Source organism: Mustela nivalis (genome assembly GCF_964662115.1).
Source record: "Mustela nivalis genome assembly, chromosome: 9".
Lineage (NCBI taxonomy): Eukaryota > Metazoa > Chordata > Mammalia > Carnivora > Mustelidae > Mustela > Mustela nivalis.
This window is the reverse complement of record NC_139028.1, coordinates 21152752-21169500: the sequence shown is the minus strand read 5'-3', so window position 1 is coordinate 21169500 and position 16749 is coordinate 21152752. Positions and strand designations below refer to the sequence as shown.

General features: G+C 55.2%; 1 protein-coding gene across 2 annotated transcripts in view; it reads left to right on the top strand.

The window, feature by feature from the left end:
* The window catches only part of DSCAML1 (DS cell adhesion molecule like 1), a 339394-nt gene extending 323210 nt beyond the window's left edge, over positions 1–16184 (top strand). For both annotated transcript variants that reach the window (XM_082683408.1, XM_082683409.1), the window contains exons 21-33: positions 1963–2116; positions 5107–5224; positions 5580–5743; positions 5995–6093; positions 6770–6958; positions 7384–7671; positions 9170–9325; positions 11381–11411; positions 11540–11658; positions 11946–12098; positions 12702–12896; positions 13362–13673; positions 15147–16184. In XM_082683408.1, the coding sequence (XP_082539534.1) occupies positions 1963–2116; positions 5107–5224; positions 5580–5743; positions 5995–6093; positions 6770–6958; positions 7384–7671; positions 9170–9325; positions 11381–11411; positions 11540–11658; positions 11946–12098; positions 12702–12896; positions 13362–13673; positions 15147–15622 (2454 nt within the window). In that variant the 3' untranslated portion in view covers positions 15623–16184. The remainder of the gene's footprint in view (positions 1–1962; positions 2117–5106; positions 5225–5579; positions 5744–5994; positions 6094–6769; positions 6959–7383; positions 7672–9169; positions 9326–11380; positions 11412–11539; positions 11659–11945; positions 12099–12701; positions 12897–13361; positions 13674–15146) is intronic.
* The last annotated feature ends 565 nt before the right edge of the window (positions 16185–16749 follow it).

Sequence of the window (16749 nt, the reverse complement as noted above, 5' to 3'; positions counted from 1 at the left end):
TTACCTTCACTTGTATGATTAGAAAGACAAATATTGTCATAGTTCTATGTTTTTCTTTTTAAATTTGATCCACATAGACTTTATTTGGGAATATGGTTATGTGTTTTTAAAAATGATTTCAGGGGTTTTGGGGAGTCCAGGTTAAAAGAAAGACCTCAGGATCCAGATGTGATGCTAACACCTTCAAAGGGAAGCCAAGCCTTTCCTGCCCTGTGCAGACACAAATGTACACTCGGGTACACACTGACACACAAGCAGGTACACCCAACTTTTCTCCATGTGTGCCCATACACACCTCAATCATCAAAGGCAAACAAGCCAGGAGATGAACATGCCCCAGTTTATAAAAGACTCACACACCCCTTGCCCCATTTGTGCCTCTCTGTAACCACACAGGGTAGGCAGAGCTGTTGTGCTTTCTTAGTTCACAGGATAGAAAACTGAGGTCCTGGGACCCTTGAGAAAGGTATAAGACCTATGGGACAGACCCTTAGGAAGAAGGGGCAGGTATGTGTTGAAGCCACTACACCCACCTACCTCATGCACAAATGGAAACACACACAGTCTCCTGGGTGCTGCAGCCTGAAAAGACTTCCCAGCAACCAGGGCTCAGGGTGGTTCTGCACCTGTCCACAGCAGTGACCTACTGGGGTCAAGGCCAAGTGTCCATGAGGGGGGCAAGAGGAGGATTTGGCCAGGGAGCTCTGTGTGTATTGAAGGGATGCTGTGTCTCCTCCCTAACATTTGCCCGCACATGGCCTGGGGCCAGAAAGGATGTTTTCTCCTGTTAGAAGTCATTGGACCCCTCAGCCCTCCCATGGGGCACAGAGAATGTCCCTCTGTGACCCCGTACCTGTCTGCAGGTCTGTCCCTTGGCACATGCACGTGCACGAATGCATCTCTATGTCCGTGTGCGTGTGAACGTGTGCACATGAGCATGTGTGTGCAAGAGCCCGTGACTGCAGAGATAACTAATTATTAGCTCCCTCTGGCCTCGGGGCCCCCCATCTGTTCCGGGGGCTGCTCCCCCTCCCTAGACTTCTGCCCTGATTTCAAAGAGGCCCTAGCGCTGTCCTCCTTTCCCTTCCCCACGGCTGACCAAAAAATAAAATAAAATGAAAGTCCGCCCCATCCCGCCTGGACCAGGAAAGGGGCTGACAGGAGGTCTGCAAACTAGCGCTTATCAAAAGCTCCTTCTCAAATTCATTTCAATATCTGAGCCTCTGGTTTCCAAGGCAACATAATCTTTTCATCAAAGCAACTGGTAAAACCACTGGGATCCGATATTGTTTTGTTGGCAACTTGTCAAAACTGTCATTTGGTTAAAAAAAAAATTTATAGATTTATATAACCTACAAATATATAGGGTGATCTATACCACTAATAATCATTAATGAAGTGTTACTCGGTGAAGCTTTCTGAGCCCCGTCTCCCACTGCTCCCGCCCCCGGACGGTTTGCCCCCGCAGAATGAAGGGGTGGTAATTAGCAGAGCCGGCACAGGCTGGGGAGCCTGTCTACAACCCTAATAAGGCAAACGTGGTAATTTGGCTTCTTCTCATAGACTCCCCTTCCTCGGGGTCTTCCTGGGACCCTCTTCCCTCTGTTCTCCCTTCTCCTAACTCCCTCCATCACTCACCCGCCACTCTCACACTCCGTGGCCTGGAGCCACCATTGTCAGCGTCTGGATCTCTCAAAGAGGTAAACTGAGGCTGGCCCAGCAACACCCAGAGCAGGTCCATGAGCCCCTGGGGCCAAGCGCCCTACAAACTCTGCTCACTGTTGCTCCTGAACCAGAAAGGGCAAACGATTCAGGATCCTACCTTCTCTTCCCACTGCCCCCCCTTCAATCCTCCGACTGGGCCACCCCCTCCTCTGAGCCCAGGTCCCCGAGGAAGGCTGGGGTTGGAGTCTGGAGGCCCGGAAGCTGGGTTCTTAGCCCTTCTTTGCCTCCGTCCCGCAGGCTCCCAGCGAGTACGAGACGAGCCCAGAGCAGCTCTTCTACCGGATAGCCCACCTGAACCGCGGGCAGCAGTACCTGCTGTGGGTGGCTGCCGTCACCTCTGCTGGCCGGGGCAACAGCAGCGAGAAGGTCACCATTGAGCCTGCAGGCAAGGGTAAGCAGCCCGGCCCGACGGGGAGAAGTCACCAGAAGCCACCTTCTAGAATTCTGGTTCTCCCCAAATAGGGGCTGTCTCCCTCCTGCCTCACCTGCCTCCCTCCTGCATCTGCCAAGACTGGGCCTCTGCTGCCCCCTGACTCCCAGAAGCCTCACAACAGGCTCCAGGCGGCACAGCTACCCAGGGGCGGATGGCACGGAGCACCCTGGTCCCCCATTCCTAGCTCCACTCCAAGGTTGCAAGAGGGGGCATTAGGCCCACTCCCAGCTCGCAGCAGAGCCTCTGTCCCAAGGGTCAGCATCTCTTGATGGGAGGCAGCAGGGGACACCGCTTCCACAGAGCAGAAAGCCACACTGGCATCCCCCTCATTTCAAAGCCTGGACGCCTGGGGCAGAGGTGGGTTTGCTGATGGCTGATTTCACAGGGGGCACAGCTAGGAGGGGGGTCTGAGCTAGATGCTGGGCACCGAGTGACTAAGACCAGGTGTATCTTTAGAGAACGCCCTCACTGAATCCCTGGCCTGGGCAGAGGGGAGCCATGGGGCCTATGCACCCCCATACTACAGGGAATGACCGTTCTCAGGCCCCAACCCTACACAGAAGAGGCAACAGGGCACAGCGGCTCGTCTGCCCTCTGCGCCAACCTTGGGGCCGCCACAGGGTCTTGCATTTCACCACCACCAGCCCAGGACTCCAGGTCCTCTACCTTGACTGCCAGCCTAGACGGGAAGGCCCCCTTCTTCCCGGGCCTGCCTCCTCCCCCAGCCACCTGACCATGAACCCTGGAGCCCAAGGACCAGGCTCCTGGGATGACAGGCTTCCTTGGCTGGAGACACAAGAAACATCAGCCCTCCCCTGCCACAGGCTCGGAGGCCACTAGCGCTCTCTGGAGGGCCTGCAACAGGGCTCCCTACCGTGCCCTTGTTTCTCCATTTTCCAGTTAAGCGTCGAGGCAGGGTCTCCACAGCTGGCAGACAGCGTGCAGAGTGGCCTGCGGGCTCTTCTGGCTCTAGGTCGGGCTCTTCCCACCGCACCTCGGCATTTCTAACGTCCGCAATCCCTCCTCCCGCAGGTGCCACCAACCCCTTCTCCTGGGCTCATCCCTTCTGGAGAGAAGGGGCCTAGAACCTGCAGTGCCCCCAGGGTAGCTGGCACTGGCCCAGAGCAGCATGGGAGGGCCTGGGTGTCCTGCAGAAGGTCGGCCCCTTCCCCTGGGGGCAGTCCACAGGACACATCCCCAGCAGGCTTTGTCCTTCCCAGAACATTTCTACATCTTCTTCTGTCCTCAAGCAGCCTAGTGAGGAAGGGGGCGAGCACTGCTGTTCCCTCCCCCACCCATCCTACACACACACACACACACACAGGTTCTCACACCCCGAGACACCAAGACATTCAGGGAACTAGCCCCAGTCACATGGAGGTACCAGGTCTGGAACTCTGAAGTGCTTGGTTAATTTAATACCTGTAACTCAGCCCAAAGATCTGTGAGGCACCCGCCGTGATCACCTTCCCACAGTTCCCTGGACATCTTTGCTTGCCTTGCCTTCTGCATTGTGACCTGTGCGGCCTGGTCCTCTGAGTGTGCTCCCGTCACTCTTGGGGACGTTCCTCTCTCCGCCAGGCCTGTGTGTATGTTGCTGCCACCTCTCTGTCAATCTACCATCCCACCCATGGCGACCTCGGTCACTGGGTGGCTGACTCCCACGTCGGTGTCTGCGGCCCGGCCACTTCTCTCATGCTGCAGAACATGTGTATCTGACTGCTTTCTAGCTACCCTGTGTGGGTGTGTGTGAGGCTAAGCATCCCGGTGTCTCCTACCTACCCTGCTCCTATCCCTTCCCCCACATCCTTCCTCCCCCTCCCCTGCCGCCCCCCCGCCGTGTGCCTTGTCTCTGTGAGGGCACCGTCCCCCAGCCGGCATCATGCTGGCATCCTCACCTCCCCCTCTGTTTCTTCCTCAAAGCCAGACAAACCCCAAGTCCTGGCGGTTCCTCCCTGAGCCCCTAACCTCCTCCCCACGGCCATATGCCCCCCCCAGGGGGGCCTGCTCTCTGGCCACCATCTTGCCGCTGGTCTGCCTCCTCCAGCAAACCACCCTCTGCGGGCAACCAGGGCTTCTACTCAGAATGTTTCATTACTTACTTGTAACCCTCCAGTGGCTCCTCGTGAGCTCAAACGGAAGCCCACCCTCCACCTTCTGCCGCTTGGAGCCCTCCAGGGGCTTCTGCTCCCGCTCACCACCCATCCCCCTTCACTCACCCTGGGCTTTGATTGCCCCAGAGTACTTGCCGACCCTGACACATCCACGGGTTTCAGCCCTCCAGGCCTCTACTCAGTGCTGTCGCCTCTTCCGGCTACACCTTTCCTTCTGCGTAGTGAATTCCTCTTTAGCCTTCAAGATTCAGGGGCGCCTGGGCTGGGGGGAGGGGCTCAGTCGGTTAAGCATCCGACTCTTGATTTCAGCTCAGGTCTTAGTGAGCTCAGGCCCCACCCTGCACGCGGTGCTGGGTGTGGAGCTGACTTCAAAAGATTCCAGTCAAAGCTTCTCATTCCAGAAGCCTCCCTGGCCTTCTCCTCCACCACCACCGGAGTGGCAGAGTCATTCCTCCTTCTTGGTGCTCCCATGGCGATTTGCACCTACTCCTATGTAGTATTTCCACCCTGTCATGATACTTTTTAAGTATCTGACCCTCCCCTCCACCGGGATGATGAGCAGCTTCAGGACAGGGAACACGTCTTGTTCATGGCATGAACGCTCAGAGCCTCCTCTGATACCTGGCCCATAGCAGGCACCTGAACAATGTCTGTTGGACCGGTGACTGCCATCTGAAAGCGTCTGTACCCACCCCTGCCCCAAGCCCAAGGTGGAGGTCAGGTAGGAGATGGGGGTCTTGCACTGTGAATTTGGAGAGCCCCAGGAAAGGCAGGCCAGTGCAGTGTTGAGAGCAGAGGCGGGTTGATGAGGCGCTCATGCTCTCTCCCCTGCAGCCCCAGCAAAGATCATCTCATTTGGAGGCACTGTGACAACCCCCTGGATGAAGGATGTCCGACTACCTTGCAATTCGGTGGGAGATCCAGCCCCCGCTGTGAAGTGGACCAAGGACAGGTGTGTGCGTGGCCCCAGAGAAATGCGGGGTCCCAGAGATGGGTGTAGTAGAAGAGCCATGAAGAAAGGAATCTGGTGCCCCAGAGGCCCTGCGGGGCACACAGCTCCTGCTCTCCCTACAGACCCAACCTCCCTGGCTCCCCTCTGCTGGCTGCCAAGGATCTCCCCTCCTTGAATGCTTGAAGAGGCCAGGGGGACCGGATAGCCCCAGCAAGCACTGGGTAAAACCCCAAGAGTCCTGGGCCCCCCCCCCAGCCAGCCTCCTACTCCCAGCCCTGTTTGCCTGCAGTCCTGGGGGAGCCCCCAGGAGGGGGGGTGCTTACCATAATCCATGTCTGCACCCCACCCCCCGCAGTGAGGACTCGGCCATCCCCGTGTCCATGGACGGGCACCGGCTCATCCATACCAACGGCACACTGCTACTGCGTGCTGTGAAGGCCGAGGACTCAGGCTACTACACCTGCACGGCCACCAACACTGGGGGCTTTGACACCATCATCGTCAACCTTCTGGTGCAAGGTAAGGCCCCGGAAGGCAGGCCCCCATCCCCACCTCCCCAGCCCCCTCACCCTGGGGGACAGACCGTAGTGGAACAGAGGTGCCACGTGGAAGAGGAGGCCAGAGGGATGGGGAGAACAAGCAGGAGCTGGGGGAGCACCTCGAGGGCAGGAAGGCCAGGCCTGGGCCCTCAGTTGCAGCTGGGATAGCCTGCGTTCCCATCATCAGGTGTTAACCCTTTGTGGTGAGGGCTGGTGGCTTTCCCCTCACAGTTCCCCCGGACCAGCCCCGCCTCACTGTCTCTAGAACCTCTGCTTCGTCCATCACCCTGACCTGGATTCCAGGTGACAATGGGGGCAGCTCCATCCGAGGTGAGAAGGGTCTGGGTAAGGAGGGGGAAAGAGGGGAAGAAATTCGGGGCCCAGGAGCCAGGCAAGGGCTTTATCCGCTCCCACCACATGTCCCCATAAAGCCCCAGAAGTGATGAGTGAGAGGCAGTTTGGACCACAAGGAAGTTACCCAAATGCCACAGCTACCAGCCTGGATACCTGGGTTTTAGAAAGCCCAGCCCAATCGCAGCTGATGAGCTGTGCGAACCGAAGAAATCGGTTTTCTTCTCTTGACCTCAGTGTCCAAATCTATAGCAGTGGACAAATGTACTAGATCATGCTTCTCAACCTTGAACATGCGCATGAATCGTTAGGGGATCTTAAAGAAGGTAGATTCTGATTCCAGGGGTCTGGGGTGGGATCTGACAAGCTCCCATGGGATCTAATCCTGCTGTCTGGGGACCACTCCGGGAAAAGTAGGCTCTAAATACTATCCCTTTTACGCCTGAAGGCTCGGTTTTCTGCTCCCCTCTCCACCTTGGCTGCTAAAGAGAAAGCAAGAAAGCTCCTTGCAGCTTTGTGTCCAATCTGCCTCTGCCCCCCACCCTGTCACCAAAGGCCCCACTCTGCCCCCGCGGGGAGCCCAGCCCCCTGCCAACTATTGGGGTGTCCCCAGCCCTGCCCTGCCCACCCTGAGCCAGGCAAACCTCCCCGGCAGGTTTCGTGCTGCAGTACTCAGTAGACAACAGTGAGGAGTGGAAGGACGTGTTCATCAGCTCAGGTGAGCGGTCCTTCAAGCTGGACAGCCTCAAGTGTGGCACGTGGTACAAAGTGAAGCTGGCGGCCAAGAACAGCGTGGGCTCCGGGCGCATCAGCGAGATCATCGAGGCCAAGACCCACGGGCGGGGTGAGGCCCAGCGATGACCCAGCTGGGGAGAGATGGGCCCAGGATATGCGGATGGAAGGTGGAGGGGCTGGGGAAGGAGGGCGCCGGGAGCAGAGGCTGCAGGGAAAGACTGGACCTGGTTCCCATTACTGTAGATGGCACACTAACCAATCACAGCCGGAGAAACAGGCTCCACCTCCCTGGCCCCACAGCCCATGGTGGCAGCCTCTTCCTTCCTCCCCTACCTCTTGCCCTGCTGAGGCCTCTCCACATCCTTCCCTCCTCTTCTCCCTCCTCCTCTGTCCCCTGGGGCATCCCTCCTCTCTTCTCTGCCAACCACTGCTCCCCAGAAGCACTGGCCCAGGAGACTCCCTCCCTGCGCAGATGAATGAGCCCTCCTCCTCTGAGTCTCTAACCTCGCTCTCTCCCTGTGCCCCCGCCCCCAGAGCCCTCCTTCAGCAAAGACCAGCACCTGTTCACCCACATCAACTCCACACATGCTCGGCTTAACCTGCAGGGCTGGAACAACGGGGGCTGCCCGATCACAGCCATCGTGCTGGAGTACCGGCCCAAGGGAACCTGGGCCTGGCAGGGGCTGCGGGCCAACAGCTCCGGGGAGGTGTTTCTGACCGAGCTGCGTGAGGCCACGTGGTACGAGCTGCGCATGCGGGCTTGCAACAGCGCTGGCTGCGGCAACGAGACTGCCCAGTTCGCCACCCTGGACTATGACGGCAGTGAGTCCGGGAGGGCGGGAGGGGCTGCACAGGGGGTGCTGCGAGGTGTCCCCAGGGAGGCTGGCAGAGAGGTGGACACATAAAGAGAAGACAGACAAATCAAAAAATAGACAGGACTACCATGGAGGAAAAGGCTGGAGGCATGGAAGGAGCAAGCAAAGGGGGCAGCAGAGCGGGAGGCGGGCAGGTGCACCAGTGACGGGCAAACCCATTGCACTACGAGGGTCTTTTGAAGGTGCAGTCCTTGCTCTCCACTGCTTCAGAGAGATGGAGAGTATAGTGTAAAGGGATAGCTGAGGCCCGCCCCCTGGGACCCCTCTCCTAATAGGTTGCATTAACCAGGATTGGATAACCTGGGAAAAAAAGAACAGATAAACATGGAAAGCTGCAGGCCTTGATCAAGTAAAGAATTGCTTCTTGTACTCATAACATCTTGTGAGGGTTGGCTGGCCACCATCTTTTAGCTATGCCATCTTAAATGTGTAGCCTCTAAGGTCACCAAGGAGAGAGGGATGGAAAAGCCACCCCAGTCTTCACTGCCTGGGCCAGGAGGTGGTACGCATTGCTTCTGTCCTGCTTTGTTGTCCCGCACGTACACTAAAGACACGCTGAAGGCCAAATTCAGAGAGACTAGTTGCCCGAAGGACCAGTCCGTCTGCCTATGTGTTAAGGAAACAATAAAAGTGGTATCAGAGGGGCACCTGGGTGGCTCAGTGGGTTAAGCCTCTGCCTTCTGCTCAGGTCATGGTCTCAGGGTCCTGGGATGGAGCCCCTCACCGGGCTCTCTGCTCAGCAGGGAGCCTCCTTCCTGCTCTCTCTCTGCCTACTGGTGTCCTCTGTCTGTCAAATAAATAAATAAAATATTCAAAAAAAAAAAAAAAGAAAGAAAGAAAGAAAGAAAGAAAAGAATGGGCCCAAACAAGGAAGGTTTCATGAAGGAGATGGTCTTCTGCGAGGCTTTGAAACCAGGATAGATCAGGCTTTGCAGAGGTCTCTGTCAACAGAGCTTACTGCCCCCATACAGGCTCCCAAGATTCGCAGATCTCACCCATAGGTGGGGGAACAGGAAGGAAATGCAGGGCATAGAGTGGTTTTGTCCCCATCTGGGGGTGAGACCCCAGGATCCCACTTCTCTGACTTCTCTCCACTTTACAACCTGGAAGGCAGAATCTAAGCTCATCATCCTACCTTCTAGAAATGAACACTGAACTCCAAGAGGCAGGAGACTATCTCTGAAAGACTTCTGGGTAATTCTAAAATAGGCCCACGAAGTCATCAGTATTCTAATGCAGTGTAAAAACTATGTGACTGTTCATGGCTGTCCTGATGTGACCAGAATTGGGGAGAATAGAGGGAGAGGGTTGGGACTCTGTGCCAGGAAGTGGAGGTCAGAGTGAGAGCAAGGGCGGCAAGAAAGGTTCAAAGGCAACCTCACCCAAGGGACTCTGCCCAGACCCTGCTCATAAGGGACCTCTGACACCCCTCTTCACTCCAACAGGTACCATCCCTCCCATCAAGTCTGCTCAAGGGGAGGGGGATGATGTGAAGAAGCTGTTCACCATCGGCTGCCCAGTCATCCTGGCCACTCTGGGGGTAGCTCTGCTCTTCATCGTTCGCAAGAAGAGGAAGGAGAAGCGGCTGAAGCGTCTCCGAGGTAGGCGAGTGTCCTACAGGCTTCCGGGGAGGGAGTGTTGACCCTCTGCCACGTGGGCCACCTTTCATTGGCTCATGAGCACCATCTGGACAAGAGAAAGTGCCTGTGTCCCACTGAAGGGAGAGCTGCTCTAAAACCTTCTGAAACTTTGGCTCTCACCGCTTCCTCTTCTGTGCCCCCAAGACTTTGTGCCTGACCTAACCAGGGCTGATTTTTAGAGGTACACGCTGCTAAAGCCATACTGCTTAAAATAGTTAAACATTTCCACGTTAGTTGGTAAGTAGATGTTGCTCCCTCCCATCCTGGAGGCTCCTTCTCTTTCGCAGGATCCCTGAGATTCTTCTAGAAGCTGGCCACTGAAGCATAAATCTGCTGGTGGTCACTAGGACCTTGCTCAGTTTTGACCATATGACTTCCATGACATGGCAGATGTTAGACATTTTGAATATCTTTCCTATCCCAATCTACGATATCATAGACTGGCATGAATGGGTCTCCTTTACCTTGATTTTCCCAGAGACTGATACAATGTCTAGCATCTAGTAGTTGCTTAACAGATGTTCATTCACTCATTTGGAAAACATTTACTGACTATCTGCTGTATGTAGATACTGCCAGACATTGGAGATATATAATGAATGAAGAAGGAACAGTCCATATTCTTATGGAACATAGTCTAGTCCTCATAGAATTTACAGTTTAATGTGAGAAGCCAGAGCACAGTAGTAGCCCAGAATTGGAAATTACTAACACTGCCTAGCGTGTTTAGGAGTTGGGTAGGTGGATGGGTGGATGATTGGATGGGGGTTGGATGATTAATTGGATAGTTAGATGGAAAGATGTATAGAGGGAAGCATGGTTGGGTGGATGGTTAAATGAAAGGTTGAATGGATTGGTTGGATCGATAGAGGAATGGTGGATGGATGGATTGATGGTTGAGCGGATTATTGGTTGGATCAATGGATAGGTGGATGGATGAATGCATATTTGAATGGATGGATAATAGATGATTTTATGAATTGATAGATGGGTGGATATTTGGTTTTATGGACACATGGACAGGTGTTTGGATGAATGGTTGAATAGATGAATCAATAATTGGATGGATGGATGGATGGATGGATGGATGGATGGTTGGATTGGTGAATGGATGGATGGATGGATGGATGGACAGGTGGCTTTATGGTTTTATGGACATATGGACAGATGGCCGGATGAATGGTTGAATAGATTAATCAGTTGGTTGGATGGATGGACGAATGCATTGTTGAATGGGTGGATGATGGATGAATAACTGACTGGATAGGTGGATGCAGAAATGAATAGATTGACAGGTAACTGGGTCGATGATGGATGAATGGATGAGTGAGTGAGTCGATAGTTGGATACATACATGCTGCTAGATTCATTCTGACAGATTATTTTCATGATTCTCATTCTCATCAGAGGTCTAATGGTTCTTTGAGAGAGTCCTTTGCTCCTCTTTTTCTCTCTCTCTTTTTGTCAGTTCCTAACCTGAGATCCTGATCTTATTCAAGGCTCCTCTGAAGACTAAGCAGGGACCTCTAAATTCATCCATGAGCTTTTTGGGGACGGGTGCCCAAGAGAAAGAAATAAATCCTCTTGGTTGATAGTTATCTTGGGATGCCCATCGACCACCTCTCCATCATCCTCCACTCTCTTCTCTTCCCAGCAGAAAACAGAGGATAGACCCTCCACTGGAACCCATTCCCAGCCTGCTATGATGTCTTGTCTAATTAGAGTCAATTCAGGAAACAGATGGAGCACTTTATATACCCTCTCCTCTGGGAAGGACCTCCCTATTAGATAAAAATCTGAGGAAGGGAAAACAGACCTGAGCCAAATCTCGCACCAGGAGCTATCAGACCTTATCCTATGTTAGACTATTTTAGAGGTCCTTTCATTTCTCCTCCCCAGTGGACCAGCCCTGGTCCCAGTCTAGGAAATTCTCCCACCTTGTTCACCACGCGTCTTCCAGTTTTCATCCCGCTCAGACCCCATTTTCACCCAGACCCTCTCTCTACTGTTTTACAGATGCAAAGAGTCTGGCAGAAATGTTGATAAGGTAGGTTTCATGTCACTGTTTCCTCCCCTGCAGAGGACAGGCTTCTAAGACCCCACTGCCCTGAAAAACCCTCTCCTCCAGCCCCTTATGGCTGCTGAGTTACCTGCCTATGGCCCTTCTCCCCACAGCAAGAACAACCGAAGTTTTGACACCCCTGTAAAGGGGCCACCCCAGGGCCCGAGGCTACACATTGACATCCCCAGAGTCCAGCTACTCATTGAGGACAAGGAGGGCATCAAGCAGCTGGGTGAGTGATAGGGGCCACAAGCTCTCTGTCCTCGTCTTCCCCAGGCCACAGCCCACCAAGGGGAGCCCCGCAGCCATCACATCAGTGCCCAGGGTTCTCCCAGCGGGCCCATCCCCCACTCAGCAACCTCAAAACTCCCTGAAACCTCTCTCCAGGACTGAATTTCCTCCTCTGTCTCATGAAAAGGATTATTCCACCCTTTCTGTATCTCAACATCAGATAAAGACAAAAAGAAATCTGGGAAGTCTAAAGAGAAGGACTCGTACTCACTGCCCTTCTACCCCTAGGAGATGACAAAGCCACCATCCCCGTAACGGACGCGGAGTTCAGCCAAGCTGTCAACCCACAGAGTTTCTGTACGGGTGTCTCCTTGCACCACCCAGCCCTCATCCAGAGCACGGGACCCCTCATCGACATGTCCGACATCCGGCCAGGCACAAGTATGCCTTATCCCAAAGGAGACAGAGCTCCTCCCAGACAGGGTCACCCAGGCACAGCATGGGGCACAGGTAGAAGAAGATGGGGTGGGGAAGCAGCACAAAGAACGGAAAGAGCACTGGAGGTAGAGTCTCCAGACCTTGACTAAAGACGTCCTAGCTGTGACCTTGGGGAAATTGCTACCTTTATCTCTCTGGGCCTCCGTGTCCTTACCTAGATATTTTGAGAGGGTTGGGAGTGCTTGCTGTCCAGGGGCCTCCTGCCTCTAGCACTGTGACTCTGGAGGTAAGGATGGGGACACCAAGGGCTGTAGGGAGTAAATGCACAGGGGACAGCAGGAGAGGAGGGACTTTCTTCCCCAAGCTGAAGGAACAGGTGGGGAGGAGGGAGAACCTGGATGTGCCCCCGCCACCCCCACCCCTCACCGCTGTTCCTCTTCTCCTATGGGACCACGTAGCTGGAAAGGCAGTGTGCTCAGCACCCCCAGGAAGCTTCTGTGGCTGCTTATGCCTCCTCCTTTGCTCCCCACTGCCCCTCGGGTCCGTGCCCACTGCCCGAGGCTGAGTGCCCTCCATGGAGGGTTAGCTGTTGCTTCCTCTGTGCAGATCCAGTGTCCAGGAAGAATGTGAAGTCAGCCCACAGCACCCGCAATCGGTACTCAAGCCAGTGGACTCTGACCAAGTGCCAGGCCTCCACGCCTGCCCGCACCCTCACCTCTGACTGGCGCACCGTGGGGTCCCAGCATGGGGTCACTGTCACGGAGAGTGACAGCTACAGCGCCAGCCTCTCCCAGGACACAGGTGAGCCTGGCGCCCAGCCTGCATCCTGTTCTCTCTCTCCCCGTTTCTCCACCATTCGGCTCCCCTGTCCCAACCTCCACCCACCAGCTCTTGGGGTCCAAGGCACAGGTCAGTGTCGCTTCCGGGTGGCCCACCGGCTTGCTGTGCAGCCGGCACAAACACACTTGACCTCTCTGAGCTCTGCCTAGCCAAGGATTTCATTCTGCTCTCCCAAAAGGTGTCAGGGAAATGGCACACGTGATGTTCGTTGGAGAAAGAGCTGAGGGCTCCAGAGGTGGGTGGTGGTTTTCAGGAATGGAAGATGTTCTGCCCTTGATTTGCAAAAGTCCCCGCTCTGCCACCAAAGCCTCCTTCCCAGGGGGAGAGCGGGGTCTTCTGAGAGGACTTCCAGGCTCAGAGGTAGGGGAACGGCTCTCTCCAAGGCCCCCTCATTTCTTCTTAACACCGAGCCTTCCGTCTCTGCAGACAAAGGACGGAACAGCATGGTGTCCACGGAGAGCGCCTCGTCCACCTACGAGGAGCTGGCCCGGGCCTACGAGCACGCCAAGCTGGAGGAGCAGCTACAGCATGCCAAGTTTGAGATCACCGAGTGCTTCATCTCCGACAGCTCCTCCGACCAGATGACCACGGGCACCAACGAGAACGCCGACAGCATGACATCCATGAGCACGCCCTCCGAGCCCGGCATCTGTCGCTTCACGGCCTCCCCGCCCAAGCCCCAGGATGCCGACCGAGGCAAGAACGTGGCTGTGCCCATCCCGCACCGGGCCAACAAGAGTGAGTACTCGGCCTGCCTCCCCCGCTGCATCCCCTGGCATCCCCAGCGGGGCAGGGCCCCTTGGCAGTGTGGGCAGTATAGAGCAAGAACTTGGGAGAATCTGGATCAGGGTCCGTATCCTGGCTCAGCCTCATAATACCTCGGTGGCCCTGGGAAGTCAGTTCGCCTCTCTGATAATTCACTTTCTCAGTAAAATGCAAATGACAGCATGGACTCTGCCTTGTCCTAGCAGGCACGATAGCCTGGCGTGTGGCTGGTTCTTGGCACGTAGCGATCATTGCCTCGGTACGAAGCTATGCCAGTGAGGAAGGGACAGCCTTTTGGGGCTCAGATGCCCAGTGGCCACTGGTCTCAATGCCATTCAATATTGATCCATGGGGCCAAACCTCATGGTGGGCACTGACCTTGCCCGACTGGCAGCTGTCTGATGCCAGGGGACTGGCCAGAGCATATGCCCTTCGGGGTTGGTGGGACAGCTGTAGGATCACCAGAGGGTGTGGGAATGGGGGTCCACCAGCAGACACTGGGACCACACCATCCCATGTCAGACCACACAGGGTCTGACCTGCTTGGTCCTGGCCTCGCCTAGTGCCCGCGCTCATCTGGGCACTCGGGGTCCTCTAGAGAAGAGGCCAGGGTAACAAAGTACAAGGACTTCAGAGATCAGCCTGAATCACACCCCGCCCCTTCTGGCTGGGTGAATTAGAGCAAATTACTTAATCTCTCTGAAGCTCAGTTTTCTCACTTGCCAACTGTGGGCCGGTATTAGCCTGTCCAGGAGGCTCTGGGGACTGAATGAGATCATGTAAAGAAAGTTCCTGGCACGGTCAGCAGGTTAGAGGCCCATATATAGGTGAAGTTGCCCACGGAGCAGAGGGATCCGCACATGGAGGAGGTTTAAGAAATCTGGAACATTCCGCCTGGGAAGAGGGACAGGGAAACATAGCTGACTTCAGACATCTGACAGGCTGCCCTGGGAAAGGTGGTGGGGTGATGAGGGGCCGGGAGGGGGCAGCCTGCTGTGCAGGTCCTCAGAGGGCAGAATCGGGCTCCATGGGGGTTGTGACCAGCATTCCCTCCTCAGGGTAGGAAAACTGTTTCACCAGCCAGAACTCTTGGGAAGCCAGTTTCCAGAGCAGAGCTCTCCGGCAGTCTGTCTGGGTCTTTCAGCGTTAAGTAGCCCCCCTCCCCATTTAGTGAGCAGCTACTATACGCACCCGCTGCCCTTTCCTCTCTTGATCCCATTCACTGCTCCCAGAAATCCCCTTGGGGAAATGGGAGGGGTCGCATTTCCCAGATAAGGAAACCTGCTCAGAGCCTCAAGTAACTGATCCCTTCTGGATGCTTCACTGTCTTACTTGTGGAGGGACTCCAGGTCAGATCAGGGAAAAGACTGGGGAGTGGCGGGTGGGGTGAACAAGCAGGTGCCCAGGGGCCTCTGCCGTCAACGTCTTCTGCTTCTGTGATTCCAGGTGACTACTGTAACCTACCCCTGTATGCCAAGTCCGAGGCCTTCTTCCGAAAGGCAGATGGCCGTGAGCCCTGCCCTGTGGTCCCACCCCGAGAGGCTTCCATCCGGAACATGGCTCGAACCTACCACACCCAGGCTCGCCACCTGACCTTGGACCCTGCCAGCAAGCCCTTGGGCCTCCCGCACCCAGGGGCCCCTGCTGCGGCCTCCACAGCCACTTTACCTCAGAGGACTCTGGCCATGCCAGCACCCGCAGCCGGCACGGCCCCACCAGCTCCCGGCCCCACCCCTGCCGAGCCCCCGGCTGCCGCCAGTGCTGCCCCTCCAGCCCCCAGCACCGAGCCTCCGCGGGCCGGGGGCCCACACACCAAAATGGGGGGCTCCAGGGACTCACTTCTCGAGATGAGCACATCGGGGGTGGGGAGGTCTCAGAAGCAGGGGGCAGGGGCCTACTCCAAATCCTATACCCTGGTGTAGGGGCACAGCAAGAAAAGCGGCCCTACACTCGGACCTGTCTGCACCTCGGGCCCTCACACACCAACTTGGCTGTTTTCCTGCATTATTTATATTAAACTGACAAAAACCAACCAACAACGAAAAGAAAAGCCCCCAAGTCATGAACGCTTGTACATAGAACTCTTTTGTACAAATGAAACTATTTTCTTCTCCATGAAGCCAGGGCACAAAGAATTTGACAGTACAAATCAACACAACCCCCCACCCCACAAAATTCGCGTGGAGAGAGATATATACATATATAGGAGATAGGAGCACATGGACAAGCTATGTATCTATATATTTCTCTCACCTTATTTTGAGACAGAGGCACAAAGACTCAGCAATTTTTCCCTCCTATTCTCACCCTCCCCTCAATCTAGGTGGTTTTGACAGAGACCAAAATCCCGACTCAGAGACACTGCATGCGATTTCACTGTTCCAAGAAAACCAGGAGTTGCTTCAATTTGCAGATGCTTATGTGTTAATACCTTTTTCTATGAAAAAAAACCCAGCGCCGTGTGCAATAAAGGTTATGTTTCTACGTGGTAGCTTTTTTCCCATCTGGCGAGGGCCAGTGGGGAGGGAGGGAGGAAGGAAAAGGCCCTGTACCGGCCCGTCCGTTTCTCGTGTGGAGAGACTTTGAGAAGTTCAGGCTTTAGCTCAGCAGGTTAAACTTTTTTGAAGGTTTTCAATTAGCCTGTGTGCCTCCTTGAGCACCTGTCTCAGATCTGTGCCGGTTTCTAAAGGGGACAGCTGTGTGAATTCCAGCAAGCTGCTGAACCCCTCTGGGCCAGTTTCTTTATCTGTAACACGAAGCAACCTTGCAGAGAGCCCTGGGGAGCCCGGTCTGGGCGTTGGGGAGGGCAGGTGTCTGCTAACTCCTCTCCTCCAGCCAGGGAAGCTAAAGGAAGGCAAACCACAGTACACACTTAAGTTATGGGAGGGGGAGGAAGAAGCGATTGTAGTACCCTGGGGTTTGGGCCGGCCCTGAAGTTCTAGGCTGACTGCTAGGGCTAGCCAAGGCCAAAGAGAAGGAATGAGGTCATCAGAGGTTGGAAAGGTGAAAGAGGCTTAGGCAGGAGGGAAATGGAGCTCCCCTAAAGAGA